Raw genomic sequence first — 19255 nt, forward strand, 5'->3', positions numbered from 1 at the left:
GGCCATAGTGCGGTCAGGAGAGCTATCCAAAGTTTGGACTCCTTAATGCTAATTTTTGCGTTTTTCGTGATATTTCGAGAACTTTTTAAGCGAATTGAAATAATGTTACCCACAAATGTAAAATTCGTTTATCCAAAGGTAATTAATTCCATGCAAAATAAAAATTGTAAATAGTTGTCATTTTTTAATCATAATGGTCGAAAAAATTTCGAAAAGTAAGGTATAAAATTTTTCGCATCATTTTAAAGAATGCAATTTTACATGAAAAAATACGAAATTTGAGCGAAATCGGTCGAATGGTTCCTGAGAGAAACAAAATTTTAAACATCTGACTCTTTTGAAATTAATATGGATTAATTTTTTAAAGCTGTGAAATCGGAAAAAAATGATTATGAACGCAATAATGAAACAGAGTGATGATAAAACTTTGCGTCACGTGACTGGAACAGTCTAGAGGTGAATGACCGACCAAAATAAAGCGTTATGAAACCGCTTTCTTTTGTGGCGTCATAAGAAAGCTCAACTTTCACCTACTTTCACTTTCTTCAGAAAGGGGGCAATGACCTTGATTTTCATCGCCCGATTCAGAATGTCAAGAACAACACAAGAGAATTAGCGTTTTTTATCCCCCTCCCTCGCATTTCTTAAAGAGATTTATACAAATCAAAATACATACAGATAATAAAAATGAGTTTTATGAAATGCTCGTTACAAAAATTAAGAGAAGTAAACACGCGATTATAAATAACACTAATCACTGAAAAAAAATATTGATAAAAAGGAATAAATACTTAATGCAGTTATCGCTCATTAATCATTTTTTAAATATTATTTCATGCCCTAAAAATACAATATTTTCTCCACATATATTTCAGAATGTTTTCAATCCTACAATTAAATTTGTGCAAAATAAAGAACGGTCCAACATGAATAACTTTTGATCTAATGATTAAATCTTCACGTTCTAGTACTTAATGGTTCAAAGGAGTGACCTCAAATATGCTAATTAATAAGTGAAGACGCTATTTTATGTTACGAAATCAGACACAAAAACTTACCTTCTCTGAACAAACATACCTTTGTTTTCGATGGATTCGTATTTCCGACTCCCAGCATATAGGTGCAATCTGGTTAATATAGTGCCTGTAGCTTGTACAGGAGAGCAGTCCGAAGTTTGGATCTCTCAATGTTAATTTCACTTCTTGCGTATTTTACCATATATCGAAAACTTTTCAAGCTAATTAAAAAATCTTTGCACGCAATTATAAAGTTAATTTGTCCAAAGGTAATTCCATGCAAAAAATAATTTTTAGTAAATATTTATTATTATTTTATTTAATAATGATTGAAAATTTTTTGAATTGTAAGCTATTCAATTTTTTCGACATCTTAAAAAAATATAATTTCTTACATGGCAAAATACAAAATTTGAGCAAAATCGGTAGAATAATTCTTGAGAAATTTAAAAAAAAGTCAGATATTTACAATTCGATTTCTCAAAAACTATTCGACCGATTATGCTCAAATTTTGTATTTTGCCATGTAAAATTATATTCTTTAAAATGATGCAAAAAATACCTTACAATTTAAAATTTTCTTTTTTTTAATGGCATTTTGCCTAAATAGCATCATAAAAATAACCAAACTATCAAAGAAATAACTGTTTTTTTTGGTTTGATGTAAATACAATTACAAATTTCAAAAAACCATAACCGATTTAAAACTTCAAATTCTCGTCCCTTGAGTGGTTCGAATGGGTTACTTGCAAGTGACGTAGTGTGGGTATCTCGATCCTGATTGGTTGTTGAAACGTGTCAATTGCATATGCAAGTAACTTTTCTTTCCATTCTATTTCGAGCTCGCTCAGGAGAAAAAGCGTTTTTCGATGAGGTGAACGAGGTTCGAATCTCAGCGATAGCTGGTCGATACGCATTCCGCATCCGACTTGCACCTACCACAGTGTTACGATAAAAAATATCCTCAGTCTTGGGTTAGAGTCCCCTTGCCGTGAGGCTAATCATGGGAGGTTTTTGTGATTTTCTTTGCCATGTAACGCAAATGCGGGTTAGTTTCATCAAAAAAGTCCTCCCCGAAGGAAAATTTCTCCCAATACATGATCCAAAAGTTCCCTTGTCTTCTGGATTGGGTTCAAAATAACAAGGCTACGGAGTTTAACATTAGTAGTCGTCAACCCAAAAAATTGGACCGGCTGTTCAACGACGGTTATAAAATAAAATAAAAGACATAAGAGGACTTACATAAGTAATTTAGAGAAAAGTGAATTAAGGTAAACCATGAGAATTCCTGAAATATCAGACAAATTATGACACGATTGATTAGGATTGAAATAACTTGTTTGCATTTTGATATTTTGAAAGCAATGCGGCATTCTGAAATTTCGTGACTTTCTCTAGGATTACCTAACGGCATTTTTTTAATATATTAAAACATTTATAATGTATTAGTTATATAAGCATTTATAATAATGTAGGTGAAACAGAATTTGCGATTGAATTGGTGAAAGGTGAAATTTTTTTTTTTCCATTTTAAGAGATGACGTGCATCAAACTATCAGAAATTGTATGACTCATTTTAGATGCGTTTAGTCTAAAACGTTAAGCAGTATGAAGAATTATTTACTTAAATAGGGCCGTTTTTATGAAAAACAATCCGTTAAATTCTTAAATGCGTGAAAATATACCTAATACCAGTTAGCAGAGTTAGATGAAATTAAAAAACTTTCCACGAATACAAAATCTTAATTAAAAAAACTTTCTGTGGACATTGATTGACTACTAGCTTTATCAAAAAAGCTGAAATTAGAAACCCAAAAATGTTATGTGAAAAAACACTTTTTAGATAATTGAAAAAATACCTGAAATTTAAATAAGAAAAAAAAAAGAGTATGCAGGAAATACCTTTTAACAAAAAATATTGAAGCCATATTTCATTTATTTAAAATTGTGTGAATATGAATCTCAATGTGTGATTTTTAAATCACGTGAATACAAGTTTCGAAATTTAAATTTAAATTCGCGTTAATGCGAATTTCCATGTTTAATTTTATTATCGCGTGAAAGCAAGTCTCATTGTTTCATTTTAATATCACGTGAATACGAATAATTAAAAATACAAAATTCATAATACAAAATTACATTGAGGATACGAAAATGCGTTGCTGCCATATGCGATATTTGTTATTAAATCTTGAAATACCAAACGCGATGTGCTATCTCAAATCGCGTAAATGGGAATCGCAATGTGTGATTTTAAATCATGTGAATACAGGTTTAAATCGTGTTAGTATTGTTAGAAAAAGGCATAAAAGAAAGTTTTTTTTCTTGTGATTTGAAAAGGGCATACTTTCTAAAAAAAGAGGCAGATTATTATTATTATTTGGCAATAATAAAAAAATTTCTTCGATGGTGGTAAATATAATAATATAATTATAAATCTATGCATATAATGCATTACCTATAAATAAATTAATAAAAATAAATAAATAAATAAATAATATTTGTTCAAAAAGTAATATTTATGAAAAAAAAAATTACTTTGTGAATGGAACTGAAGCTGAATTATGGTCTTCGTTGAAATGAAGACGATAAAGAACAGTAAATACTGAGAATCTGGAAAATTTATAATGAGATGTTAGTCGAAAAGAAAACGTTGAATTGAAAAGTTTGATGGAAAAATAATGACGTAAATTTTTATAAATGAATTTTCTTTTCCATAATGTTTTTCATTGTTATTAGAAAAAATACAAACATTTTTAGAATTTTTTTTCCACTGTCAATTTATTTTAATAATTTCTTAAATTATAGAAATAATAAATAAATTATGTATCCTTCATACCATCTTTATATATATATTTCGTCTGTTCGTGTGTATGTCACTGAACTCCTCCTAAACGGCTGGACTGATTTAAATGAAATTTTCTGTGTACCTTCAGAAGGATTCGAGAATGGTTTGTATCTAATTTTTTTTCATTTTTTGGACAGATTTAACGTATATTTTAAATATATCTTTATTTAATCATATTCGGATCCAAACTAGAGATAGAAGCATAATAAATCAAAAATAATATTCACGCACGTTGTAACAAGTCATATTAAACTCTAATACTTATGCATGCCCTTAAATGAAGAGCATCAAATATATTTGCAAGTATGTGAATAAAGGCAATGATATAGCAGTACTCCGAGTTGAAAATACCAATGTGACTGCTCTTCCAGTGAATAACAACGACGAAATAACGCTGTACCAAATAGGCCGGTACATCAGCTCCAATGAAGCTGTTTGGCGTATCTTTGGATTCCCAATTTATGAACGGGATCCAACCGTTAGTCATTTAGCGGTCCATCTTGAAAACGGTCAGAGCGTATATTTCACGAACGAGACAGCGATTGACCGAGCTATAAATCCACCAAAAACTACACTCACAGAATTTTTTTGAATTGTGCAATCGGTGCGGATGCTCTTGGTGCCTTTGCACGGACATTACTCTACTCAGAAGTACCACCCTATTTCACATGGGTTCAAAAAAATGGACACCCCACAAGCAAGGCACACCGGTTGCTGCATGTCCCGGTTTATTCAAATCAAACGCCTTGGGGAGAATATTTACAGTCAATCCAAGGCGAGTGCTTTTATTTTCGACTGTTGTTGGTTAATTACACCGGCTCATTGTCATTTCAAGATATATGTAAAGTCGATGGAAATCAGAATCCAACGTATGAAGATGCATGCTTTGCACTCGGCTTGCTGGAAGACGACAACCAGTGGGAATGTATGCTTGCTGAAGCAGCATTGAACTGTACTGCAAAGCAAAATCGTCTACTATTTGCTATAGTATTAGCTACATGTTTCCCGGCCCGTATAGAAACGTTATGAGAATATCACAAAGATTCGATGACTGATGATATACGGTATCAATATCGCACACGTTGCAACGATCTAACGATAGTATTCAGCGATGCTATGTACAATGAAGCACTGATTGTTATTGAGGATCTTTGCATTATTATTGCCAAATTGCCACTCAGTCATTTCGGTATGCTTTCGCCAAATCGAAGTGCATCTGATTTATTAAACACTGACATGAATCGTGAACTTCAATACAATACGATAAAAATGGCAGCGATTGTTACTCGCAATGTTCCACTAATGAATGAGAAACAAAGGAGCATTTATGACCGCATTATGCTCGCAGTTTCAGCAGGACAGTGTGGATTTTTTTCCTGATGCACCAGGTGGAACTGGCAAAACATTAATTACTTCGCTAATTCTCGGTGAAATACGATCAAATAATGGCATCGCGTTGGCCGTTGCATCATCTGGCATTGCGGCAATTTTATTGGACGGAGGCAGAACAGCTCATTCAGTATTTAAGCTGCCACTAAATATTCAAAACAACCCAGATGCAGTGTGCAACATAAAAAATATTTCTTCTATGGCCACAGTGTTAAAACACAGTAAAATTATCATCTGGGATGATTGCACTATGGAACACAAAAATCGCTTGAGGCGTTGAACAGGACATTGAAAGATATAAAAAAATAATGACAAATTATTTGGCGGCACTCTGTTACTCCTTTCAGGTGATTTCAGACAAACACTTCACGTCATTCCGCGTTTAATGTACGCTGATGAGATCAATGCTTTCTTGAGATCATCTCCACTTTGGCGTAATGTTGAAAAAGTTCTACTAAAAGTAAATATGCGCGTCCAAATGCTTCAAGATCCATCTGCTGAAACATTCTCAAAACAATTGTTAGATATCGGTGATGGAAAGGTTACTAAGGATGAGACTGGATGCTTAAATTACCGGACGATTTCTGCACAATCATTGATTCACAAGATGCTCTCATTAGCCTAATATTTCCCGATGTACACACGCAATGCATTCATCATGAGTGGCTGGCAGAAAGGGTGATTTTAGCAGCAAAAAATGTGGACGTCAACGAATTGAATCTGTAGATGCAACAGTTATTGCCAGGTAACTTGGTGACATGCAAATCCGTTGATGCAGTTTGCGATCCCATTGAAGCTGCAAATTTTCCAACAGAGTTTTTAAACTCATTGGATTTACCTGGCATATCACCGCATAATTTAGTACTCAAAGTTGGATCTCCGGTTATTTTGCTTCGTAATTTGAACCCACCTTGGCTGTGCAACGGCACGCGATTAGTCATTAAAAAATTAATGAACAACGTCATCGAAGTCATTATTTTAAATGACAAATTCCGGGATGAAAGTATATTACTTCCACGAATCCCTATTATGTGCCAATCCCTATTATGCCTATTATGCCCCCACAGATGTGCCAATTCAATTTAAACGCATTCAGTTCCACATTAGATTGGCATTCGCAATGATAAGGCCAAACAATGTCTGTTTGCGTCTTAGATTTGAACACACCATGTTTTTCGCACAGATACGTGGCATACTCTCGAGTGGGCAAACCATCCAGTTTATTTGTGTTAGCTAAAGATGGAATGACAAAAAATATTGTACACTCCATTGCACTAAGAGATTAATATTGTTGACTAATATTTTCAGAATTCGTTGTATATATAATTTATAAGAAAAAGTTGCAATAAATTAAAAAAATATATTATTTGGTGTGTTGTTACTTTCACATTCCGTCATCGTTCACAGCGCTCCATGCCTCTTCGCCACATACGCACACATTCACAATAAATAAGATATATTTTCATACTCTAGAAATAATTCATATGGCAAAACATCGTTTGCCGGGTCAGCTAGTATAAATATAATTATGGGTTACAAAAATCATAACTCATTAAAAAAAAACAATAACTTTTGACACTTCAGGATCCCGAGAAGTCAAACAACGGATTATAAAATAAAATGCAATTACTAATTTAGACATCATAATTTCCTAGTAAATAGAAGCGCATGATTAACAAAAAACACTGTTAACAAAAACTGTTAAATAAATTTTTTAAAGTAAGTTTTTATTTTGAAAAAAATTTTTTTTTTTACACATAACTCAATAAAAAATAAATTTGGGACAGTTTTATTAATTTTTTTTCAAAATAAGGTGATTTACGTTTCGTTTATACTGAAAAGAGAGTGTATGAATAAAATTGACCATCGAGAGAATATTTAAACTATTTTCTCGTTACTAAAAAGAGTGTTACTTTTTAGTTAACTAAACAAATACACTTTCCAATCAGTTTGATTAAAGTTCTTTTACCATCCGGTTAACTCATGAGAGGTATTCGTTGAGCGATAACAGTTTAACGTTAAAAGTTTGAAAGAGGCCCCTGTTTGTTGCAAGAGTTACTTAATTTTTAGGAGGTTCAAAATTACTTGTTTACGCTGATAAAATCGTAATATTACGGGAGCAAAACTGCTAGTAAAGAATCTTCTGTTCAACATTGGTATTAAGATAAAATTTCTCACGAGTATCGAAAACTTTAAGAGATTGTACTAATCAAGTTGATTTTGAATTGATGATTGAAAATTTTTGATTGTTTTCCATTAATGGACCAACATAATCTCGATGGTAGTCATCAATAATTCCATCATGAGCCATTATATTTTTGATGGTAACCAACATAAGTCACCATCATCCCAATGTTGAAATTCGGACTGATTTATGATGGTCCAACTTAAGTATAGCAACTTGTTTTGATGGTTTTATGTTGAAATATCAGAAATTACCATCAGAGCTTTATAGAAACCAAATGTGTGAACGATCATGAACCACCATCACTCCAATGTAGGAATTCAGACTGATTTATGATGGTTCAACATAAAAAAAACCCAAATATATTATATTGTATATTCCTGAGAACCAAAAGGAATCCCCAAAATGCATAGTTGGAACCATCATGAACCATCACAGATGGTTGAACCATGAGAATCAAACTTCTCTTGATGGTTAACCATCATAGTATTACAGTAGCATTCTCCATCATGGAATGTTGGAAATTTGTTGGCATATCAAAAACAATGAACGCATAATGGAAAATGTTGGATGATGGTGACCATCAAATGATGTTCGACCATCATCCATCTCACTGAAGCCAACATAAACCATCAAAATGTTTTGAGGGGACCATCAAGAATTTTGACTGAATAAAATTAGTTTGTTATTATAATGTCTATGTTATTGCAGTTGTCGCCACTTTCTAAGCGATCATTCTACATTCAAACAGCCACCCTAATTTTTTTAATAAATTTAAAAAAAAATAATAATAATTTAAAGCAAATCTAAAAATTCAAATGTGTTTTTACCTTTAGAGGCGAGCAATAAATTTCCTTAAGGGGATATCTAATAAAATATGTGAGAGGTAGAAAGTTATACAATTCTTATATTATTTTGCATAAATGTTATATATAATATCCAGTCAGGTGATCGGAAGAGTAACAAATAAATATTTCGTCGGGTACCCGGAACCAGCCGGGTAAAATATTCAATTTTTCCTGCGTGCATGGACCCAGCTAGATTATAGGACCCGGTACATCTCTGAAAAAAATTAATGTTTCAATATGCACGTAAGTTCTGATTTAATGACTGAACCCAGAGTCATGTTTATGAATGAAAACAAAAATGTCCAAGTACATCATTTTTACAATTCATAATGAATTTCTTCTCAAACAACCATTCACATTACTTTGAAACTTTTGTCGGTTAAAGGACATGAATTAATGTCCATTAACAACAAAACACTTATTTTGTTATGTGTGTAGAGAGATGTCACGTCTATGGGCATTATAAAATTCATATTATATTAGTTAATTTTTTTTAAATAAATCAATATATCCGTGTAAAGTTTCAAGCATTCGAGATTACTTTACCGATTTTCAAAATTTTGTCTTAATGAGTCTTCATTTTATAACAGTAGTTGAACAGAGGTCCCGAGTTTTTGGATTTACGACTTTCTTTGGGTTACTTAATGTTCAACTCCGTAGCCTTGTAATTTTGAACCCAATTCAGAAGACAAGGGAACTCCTGTATCTAGTATTGGGAGAAATTCTCCTTCAATGGTTCAATGCAACTTGCCTTCGACTAACCCGCATTTGCGTTACACGGAGAGAAAAACCATTAATATTTCCCACAGTTAGTCTGATGGCAAAGGGACTCTAACCCATGATTCGTCTACCACTGAGGATATTTTTACGTTAGCACTGTGGACGGTGCGAAATTCGTATCAATCATCCATCGCTGTGATTCGATCCCGGTTTACCTGATTGGAAAACGAGCGCTCTAAGTTGTACAGAAAATCACGTTTTCAACTCATACGTTACACTTATTAGTCACTTTTCCGACTAGCTAGAGCAATGGTTCCCGAAATATGTTCCGCAGAACACTAGGGTTCAGTGGAAAAATCAAAACGCTTCCGTGAGTTAGAATTTTTTTTCTTCTTTTAACCAGTAAGGATTCCTGAAACCTGTAATACGTTTGTATCCAACCGATAATCCGTTTTATATTTAATATCAAAGTTATTTTTATGAAATTATTTATATAAGATTGCAATAAAAATTAACAAATAAAAAAAAATGTTCTTCTGTAACACTATATTGAATAAATTAGTAAAAGGATATAAATCATTGCATCAGTTTTTCTTATCGAATTTGGAAATTCAAAATAAAATAACCAAATTTGAGAGCAAAGAACTATTTTTTTCTGATAATCATTCTCACAATTTGTAACAGTTCTTTTTCATAAACCATAATTCAGCTTCTTTTATTCAATTTCAACTTATAACGCAAAAACTATTTGACTTAACATTGACAGAAAAGCCACCGTAGACTTGAGAACTCAACTGCTTAATATAAAACATAATTTTAAGACTCATTAAATGAAATAATGAAAGAATTTTTTCACATTTTTAAATGGCTAAAATAAAACTTTAATTTTATATTCTGTCCTAAAATTATAAATTTAAATTAAAATTTTTTTCAAAACAAAAGATAAATTTGAGTAAAAAAACTACAAATTTTCCATGTCACGCTAAAAGCTCTAAAACAAATTACAATGAATAAATTTCGAAATATTTTTTTTCTAGTTCTAAGACCAGGTCTAGAACTAAGATCTTAAAAAAATTACAAAAAGGCAATGAAATAGAAATAAATATATTTGCATTTTTAAAGAAAAAAATCTAAACACTATTATTTAAAGTTTGATAAAAATAACAAAATCCTGCATAGACCTTAGATTTTAATTCAAAATATAGCTACAAAATTTCAAAGAATTGTATTAGAAATCTTTTTTGGTAATGTGTGTTAGCGTAAAGAAATTTTCTTAATATCAACGTTCTTCAGAAAATGCAAAAAAAAAAAAAAAAAAAAAAAAAATTCAGAAAAGTAAGAAAATTCCAAGAACAAAGAAAATTCATAATTCGAAAAGGAATTTCTCATTTGTCTTGAAAATATAATTTATTCAAATGAAAAAAGGTTAAGTAAGTATTAAAAACATTTTTTTTTTTGGTTTTCGTGAGTTTACTGCCGATTTCGTCTTTCAGCATACGAAAATAAACTTTATTTCTAAAAATCAGGAATCAAGCATTCAAAGGGTTAAAGAAAGCCAGCGGTCGGAAAAACTACATTATTTTTGTAGTTTTCTACAACTACAGCTACGCTGTTACAAATGTAGTGACTACAAACTACTTTGGAATTTAGTAACTTTTTCACTACTTTAAGGACACGAACTTAGCGCTAAATATAAGGGAATAATTAACAAAAAATATTTATTCATGTTTAAATGAGCCAGTTTGTTATTCTAAAACATTTCTTTTTTATGGCTTTCTCGACAGCGAATTAATTAATTTAAGAAATGCTAAATTATTAAATACTTGAAATTTTTTAAATGCTCTTTTATTTCCTCTAAAAAAGCATGAAAAATATGTCCCCCCCCCTTTGAAATAACATCAATGTTTCACGAATGTGCATCCACACGTGAAAGTGTGAACAAAGTAATCTATCTATATTATATAAAACGCTAATACGTACGTACGTATGTATGTATGTATCAATAAAACCGATGATATTTCTTTTCTCGCGCTGGCAACAGTTTTCATTTTTAATTGATTGGATTCGGCGCGCAAGAGCACGTAGTGAGCAACCAGATAACAATAACCAGAGTGAGCATTATCAGGTTGTTCAATTCAGATTCATGCACTAAAAACATGACAATATTTAATTTAAACTCAATTAGGAATTAATTAATTAATTGAAGTGAGAATGCTTTAAAAGGCCGCTGTTGAATTGATATTTTTCTACTGGGAGCTACCTAAACGTCTAAAAAACGTTTAAGTGTTTGTATTGAATGCATTGAATTTTTTTATATTTCGCGTTTATTTATGCATTGAATTTTCACGCTTTAAAATGCAGAATATTAGTGAAGCAATATTTGATAATTTATTTTGCTAATATGTTTCTTATTTAGCTAATGTTTTGATTTTTTCACCATGTACAATCTAAATAGCTAATATACTTTTTTAAAAGCCAATAAGAACATTGGTAGAATTCTTCTACATAAGTACAATACTATGTCTTTGATGATAAAATACTATGTCTTTGATGATAATATATTATGTCTTTGTGCTAGAACATTGTGTTCATTGGCGAGCGAGCGCAGCGAGCCATGGTTCACGGCGTGAACCACATAGGATTGCGTAGCAATTCTCGGGGATTGGCGAGCGTTAGCGAGCAGGGGGCGGAGCCTCCTAGCATTATATAAAACGCTAATACGTATGTATGTATCAATAAAACCGATCATATTTCTTTTCTCGCGTTGGCAACAGTTTTCATTTTTAATTGATGGGATTCGGCGCGCAAGAGCACGTAGTGAGCATCATATGGCTAATCTATATTATATAAAACGCTAATACGTTTTAATTGATAGGCTTCGGCGATAGGATTGATAGGGTTGGCGAGCGCCAGCGAGCTGGGGGCGAAGCCTCCTAGTAATTATCAATTTTTCGTAATGACTAGTTTAAATATTTGTTATACGTGCGAAGATTTGTAACCCATTAAATTTGAAAAATAAGTTGTGTTAAGAGCCCTGTTCCGTTACTAAATTATCGATAAATGTAGTTTTTAGTAATCACTACAAACTACTGTTTTTTTTTCTTTTTGGTGTTGCACTACTCACTACACTGCTTTTTTAAAAATGGTGCTCACTACACTACAAACTACGGAAATAAGTAGTGACTGCAGTAGTTTCACTACCTGTAGTGCGTTATTTCCGATCACTGCAGTAAACTAATGAACTAAAGTTCAAAAATGGATAATAATAACGAAAATAGAAGTTTTCGTCAAAATTGCAGTTTTTTACGCATACTGGATAAAATGTACTGGATAACTGGATAACCGGATAACTGGGTAAAATGTTTCTGAATTAATTAGTATTTCTTCTTCTTTTCTTTTTTTTTGTTAGCGTATTTACAACTGATATTGAACGTATTTTAAAAGGCAGGGTTCCACCTAAAGAAATTCAATCGGATATTTTACTATAATATTTTACGGCTAACTATATTTTATGTCAGCACTGTGGTCGGTGCGAGGTGGTCGCGGAGTTCGTATCGACAGCCATGGCTGGGATTCAAACTCGGTTCGCATCAATTTGAGACGAACGCTCTATCCCCTCAGTCACCTCCGCTCTTTTTAACTATTTAAAATTTTCCATTTAAAAAAAAAAATGGTCGCATGTTTCGAAAAGTGGCCACTGTTAAAAATGCTGCAACTGGCCGGCAGCAAGTTTACTAATTTTGCTCTATATCAGTGTTTAGTAACTTTCTTTTTTTGCGGCTAGGTGTGAAAATATCTCTATTGAGAAGAAATGTATATACTGTATGGAGTGGTAAATATACTTCAGTCTAATCAGTTTACAGTTTAATTAAATTAATTATAATGAAGAAAAAAAAACTCACTGAATGAAGATTTTCGCCTGAGTTTGCGTTCAGAAAGTCTTTCCTCCAAAACGCTGAAAGTGGAGGGGGTGGGAGATTCTCTGCTCTCCTGAGGGTTGTATGGATGGAGGCTGTAAGGCACTTCATCAAAGCTTCTGCTAGTGTCCTCATAGGGGCCCTGAGCATCTTCGTAGCCCTCTTTGTGGTAAGAATCAAATATATCGACTTGCGAATAATCCTCATCCATGCGAAGGGCGTTATCCACTAAGGCCACGAGGTCACTGGACGGCCACAGTCCACCACTTGGACCCCCCTCACTTGTTGATCTCGTATCCAAACCTGAATAGACCTCCATAATGATAATGCGAGTTCAAGTTGAAAATAAAAGTTTGAGAATTGATGTAGTTTCGGATGGAATACAATAAACAATTTTATGTGATGCAATTAAAATTTTAAACAATTTCAATTCATGCGAGTTTCTGCTTCATGCTTCAGGTAGATGAAGTTTATTTTATTCCAGGTAATTAGTTTTTGAAAAATGTATCCCGATTATAAGCTCTATGAGAATATTCCTCCTGAAATCTTTTTTCACAGCATCGAAGCGTAATCCACGTAAAATGTTTGAAGACATCTTTTTCAAATTATGTAGTCTTTCTAAAACGTATTTTCATCTACTAAAATCACACTTTTAACGTAGCACAAAATATTGAACACGTCTTTCGAAATTAAACATGTCTTAATGCATCACACTTTTACGTTGTACTAAATATTGAACACGTCTTTCAAAGTTGAACACGTCTAAATACATCACACTTTTAAGGTAGCACAAAATATTGATCACGTCTTTCAAAATTAAACGTGTCTTAATACATCACACTTTTAACGTAGCACAAAATATTGATCCCGTCTTTCGAAAATGTTTCTGTTCATCACACTTTATCCACTCAATAAATCCCAGAATTTGCGATACGCGAACACTGCACCAAAAATAGTTTTCCGGTGAGTTTTAGTAGACACTTATCACACACTTGCAGCCACCCTGCGTGGACGAAATTCATAAGTAAAAAGAATAAATTAATAGGTAAAAAAACACCGAATTTCTGAAATACACGGCACTTCAGAATGGAATGAACACCTTCGATTCTTGATACAGTTAAAATAGAAAACACCAAACGATGTGTAGAGAAAAGAAGATGAGTGTTTACTATTCGAATAGCCGGTCGTTGAACTAAGATGCGAGGCTCATTCTGGGGGAAGCCCTTCTTCTTCCGAAAGAAAAAAGAAAGATCAAAAAAAAAGAAGAAGAGAGGGAAGGAAGGTGAGAGCTGGTTGGACAGGAAGGGAAGTTGAGAGGAGGAGCCCTAGGGAATGTAGCTCCAGGATGGCTGATACCTTTTCCCGAGGGCAGGAACAGGAGGAATGGTTGAAAATCTTTTGTTGATTGTTAGAAAGAGTGCCAATTCACTCCTTAACGAACTTAAGTGGACATCGATATAATCAGTGGTCGGAAAATTTACATTTAGTTCACTCCAACTACTTTTTTTTAAAAAAAAAATGTGGCGACTACGAACTATACTTTCGAAATGTAGTCAGTACTTCGCTACTTTTAGAGGACAAGTTTAACTGGAGAACTTAATTTTCACCTATGTTCAAAATTATTTTAAATAAAAAATTGGTTTGGTTAAATGGGGGGATAAAGAAGTTTTAATTATTCATGTTTAAACGAAATAGTTTTTTTTAATTTTTTTTATTCTAAGCACTTTTTACGAATTTGTTCTTTTAACTTTTAAACTCTATGCTTTTCTCGACAATGATTTAAGAAATGCTTCGAAATTATGAAATATTTGTGAATTAAGTGATCAATGCTTTTTTATATCTTCCAAGAAATAAAGTAGAGTGCAAAAAAAAAAAAAAAAAAAAAAAAAAAAAAAAAAAAAAAAAAAAAAAAAAAAAAAAAAAAAAAANTGCGAAAAAAAAAAAAAAAACGGACCACCCTGAATAACTTTTGAACTAATGATCGGATCTCCACGTTCTAGAACTCAATCTTAATGGTTTGAGGGGCTGACTGCAAATATGCTAATTAATTAATGCAGACGATATTTTAAGTAACGAAATCAGACACGAAAACGTACATTATAGTTCCCGTGGACTCGAATTTTAACAAAGTAAGATAGTTTAAATTCGATTTCTCAGAATCAATTCGACCGATTTCGCGCCGCTTTTTCCGAGCATCAGATCTTATTAATGATCAGCCCCAGTGGCATTCTCATTGCGTGCGTTGACGGGTCAGCGAAAGATTTGCACCAATCAGATTCGAAACATTTTTAGTTTGAACTTAATTTCCTTATTTTATAATTTTATAACCATCGTTGAACAGCCGACCCAATTTTATGGGTTTACGACTACTTATGTTCAACTCCATAGCCTCGTAATTTTGAACCCAATTCAGAAGACAATGGAACTCCTGGATCGAGTATTGGGAGAAATTTGCCTTCACGGAGAACTTTTTTGATGGAGCTAACCCGCATTGGCGTTACATGGAGAGGAAGACCACGAGAACCTCCTACAGTTAGCCTGACTGCAAGAGGGCTCTAACCCATGATCCGTCTACCACTGAGGATATTTCACGTCAGCACTATGGTCGGTGCAAGCCGGATGCGTAATTCGTATCGACTGGGATTCGAACCCGGTTCGCCTCATTGGAAGGCGAACGCTCTATCCCCTGAGACATCGCAGCTCTAGTTTCTTTATTTAATTAATGTCAAAAGTAGTTGCCGAGAATCGCTACAAACTATCGATTTTCTGTATCGTACTTCACTACTTTTTTTAAAAAAAATGGCGCACTACACTACAAACTACGGAAAAAAAGTGGCAAATACAGTAGTTTTGCTAATTGTAGCTCGCTACTTCCGACCCTTGGATTTCAGTATATCTAGCAGTGAATCTCATACACATCCATATTAGAGACATTTTTACAGTGAAAAATAAAGAACTTTTTCTACTGACCAGTGATCTTCTGTAATATTTTTAAACAAAATCGGGCATTTTGAATACGATTAATAAAACACGAACGATTAATAAAAAATACAGTTTACGGATGTTTACTTTTCAAATAAAACACAATTTTTGTGAAATATAACCAAAACAAAATATAACATAACATAAACAAAACAAAAAAATACAATTTACGGAGTGTGAGAGGAGCTCAAAGTGGAGATAAACATTGTTATCTACACAAGTGAGTTATTGTTTCCAAAATTTTTTTTTTCTACGAGTCGAAATCAAGTCGATAGGACTTGTTTAAAAGTGATTTTGTGAGTATAAAGTTTTAAAAAAAAAATTAAATAAAAAAGAAAAGAAAATGCTCTTTTTGATTATGCCAATTTTGAGTCTAGAAATATCTATCAAATAGGCATAATCAAAAATTTTTTTTTACTACTTCATAAATACTAAAATCACTTCTAAGCAAGTCATATAGACATGATTTCGACTCGTATGATAGGAACAACAGATAGAAAAACAGATAGGAAACAATACCTCACTTGTCTAGATAACAATGTTTATCTCCACTTTGAGCTCCTCTCATCCTTAGTAAATTCAATATGGCGGCTTAAAACTTACATTCAGGTAGGAGGAGAAATTTCAGATATTTAGCTTGAGCTTAAAACACACCTTTTAATACAATATCCGGCATTGTCTTAATTATTTCTGCATTCAACGACTTAAGAATTGACCTATATTGTTAATTAAAATAAATTTTGTTTCCTAGCCTTGCATGGAAATGCATCTTCATCTAAGAAACACTGTACAACCGCCATTTTGGAATCGATGGTTTGGAAAAATGGAGGTCTTATAGGATAATCAGGGCTCGAAAAACAGCCCGTCCGCCCGTCCTCGACGGTCAAAAATTCCCCGCGGACAACGAATTTCTCGAATCCGACGTCCGCGCGGACGGCCATTTTCCCGTTAATGTTCGTGATACATTTTCAATTTTTGTTATCTTACAAGAGTCTAGCGCCTCACTTCTAAAATGACCCTCTAATCTAGAAATACAGCAACATACTGCGCATGGTGGAATTGATGTTTTCTCTGTCTGGGAGTACTGCAGCGGTTGAAAGGGGCTTTTCAGCAATGAACTTACAAAAAAACACATTACGTACTGGTCTTAAACAAGAAGCGTTAAACGCAATTATGAACATCTACCTAAATGGAAAACCCCTTTCAGATTTCTGTGCAGAAACCTCTGTAAATCATTGGCTTGATTGTGGAACTGGCAAACGTCATATTTGATTCATTTAAAAAACGCAGTACCCTCGGATAAATTGACATTCCAGATAACTTGACCTTTGTCATTTAAATTATTTCATAAAAGAAATAAATTATTTTATAAAAGAAATACTAGGTTACTATTAGTAACGTAGTATTTCTTTTATTACTGTAAAATGTAATCCTAGTAACTGCTAATTCATTGTGCAATTTGTATAAAGGTTTGTAATAAATGAGAGAAAATTATATTTTTATTTATTTAGAAGCAACGGGTTAGTCTCACAGGAGGACGGGTACTTTGTTGGACAAGCCGTCCTCGGGGACGGGTAAAATTTCTGAGTTTTTTCGAGCCCTGAGGATAATATAGTAATAAATGCCATTTTTTCGAAAGTAACAAAATATTCCATAGTAATGTTTCTATCACTGCGCTTTGAATATTCTCAGAATTTCCACTACGTAACAACACAAAACAGAACATTTTATTACTTACAATAGAAATCGGGTTTTTCTTTTTAAAACCAAAAATGCGCTTCTACATCATTGCAGACTCCTTGTTTTACCTACTTAAAATTCCTTATTAGCTCAGAGCTATTGTAATTTATTTGTTGATGCCCATTTCAAATAAATGAACATTTTTATGGAACTAGTCCTTCCATTTGTTCAGTCCAATTTTTATACATTATTTAATGATGGATAAAAATGGCATAATGGTGGCATAATGGATGGCATAATGGATGGATGGCATAATATATTTCGTTCGCTTTTCGTTAAAAATAAAATATAAACAGTAACACATACAGTCCCTGCCAAATTATTAAACGCACTATAAGATTCTATGTAAAATCTTACTTATTAGACGATAGTATACAGCTGTTTTTAGGCTGCTGAAATAGGTTTGCATTTGTTTACATTTGTGTATCAATTGGTTACTATTGTAATGCAATCCGTTAAAAATTAATACAAACTAAACTCAGCGGCGCGACAGCCCTAGAAGGGCCAAGGCCTACTGTGCCCATCTCAGTTTTCTTGACCTTGGGCTCTGGGGTGCAGAAGCAGATGTTCCGGTCAGGTGGCCAGCCGAACGCGGAACCCCCATTGTTTAGTTCCCAAGCATGCTTGGTACTCATTTATTGACCCACTGAAGGAATGAAAGGCTGAGTCAACCTTGCCCGGCCCGAGGATCGAACCAGGGACCTGTGACACGACAGCGCAAAGCGCTACCGCTCAGCCACCGGGCGTCTAAAAATTAATACAAATAGGATGTATATAAAAAATCTCATGAATAAAAATCCATTACATGTATGTTTAAATATAAAAGTATTGCATAGAAACTCGTGCAAAACATATAATTATTAGAAAAGTACAGTGCTTCTAATAATTTGGTCTAATTATTATAATATAATACCTGATATAATAAATATTCTACATTTATGTAATATATCGTCTAATTTAGCCAATCGTCGAATTTATATTATATATCATCTAATTTAATTTAACCCATTGATACACGAACATAAACAAGTGCAAACCGGTTTCAGTCACATAAAATCAATAAAGCTGTAATAGTATATCACCTGATAATTAAGATTTTACATTGAATCTTATAGTGCGTCTTATAACAGAGACTGTATAAACAATTTTTTTTTTACTAATCAAATTCAAATTTTAAAAAAAATGCGATTTTATTGAATTTTGTTTACACTTATTTCTAAAAAAAACTTATTCCTCATCAGTTATTCAGCTTGCACAGAGAAGAAGAAAAATTTAAAATAAAATGAGTGAAAACGATAACACATTATACCGGAACAAAACCGACAGGATTCCCCCCTTCTTTAATAAGAAAGTGAAGAGACTGTTATGTGAAAGGGGTAAATCAGAATTTTTTTTTCTGTCCCCGGAAGTAGATTCCTATAAGGTGGCAGGAAATGCGTTTACCGGATTGCAAAAGGGAGTGAGATTAAAATAATATCGAGTGAGAGGAGATTTTTTTTTTCTTTCCGATTCTTCCTGACTAGTGTGTTCAGTTCAAAATAAATTTGGAAAAGGGGTGGTCTTAACCTAGTTCCCAAACAATCCCTTCTCGACAGATGTTTGTCGTTACA

General features: G+C 33.0%; 1 protein-coding gene across 1 annotated transcript in view; it reads right to left on the reverse strand.

The window, feature by feature from the left end:
* Positions 1 to 14131, reverse strand: part of LOC107444900 (ecdysone-induced protein 78C) — an 89201-nt gene extending 75070 nt beyond the window's left edge. Inside the window, exon 1 of the mRNA XM_016059168.4 lies at positions 12909 to 14131. Coding sequence (XP_015914654.1) covers positions 12909 to 13242 — 334 coding nt within the window. The 5' untranslated portion in view covers positions 13243 to 14131. The remainder of the gene's footprint in view (positions 1 to 12908) is intronic.
* Between the last annotated feature and the right edge of the window lie 5124 nt (positions 14132 to 19255).

Source organism: Parasteatoda tepidariorum, chromosome 3, assembly GCF_043381705.1.
Source record: "Parasteatoda tepidariorum isolate YZ-2023 chromosome 3, CAS_Ptep_4.0, whole genome shotgun sequence".
Lineage (NCBI taxonomy): Eukaryota > Metazoa > Arthropoda > Arachnida > Araneae > Theridiidae > Parasteatoda > Parasteatoda tepidariorum.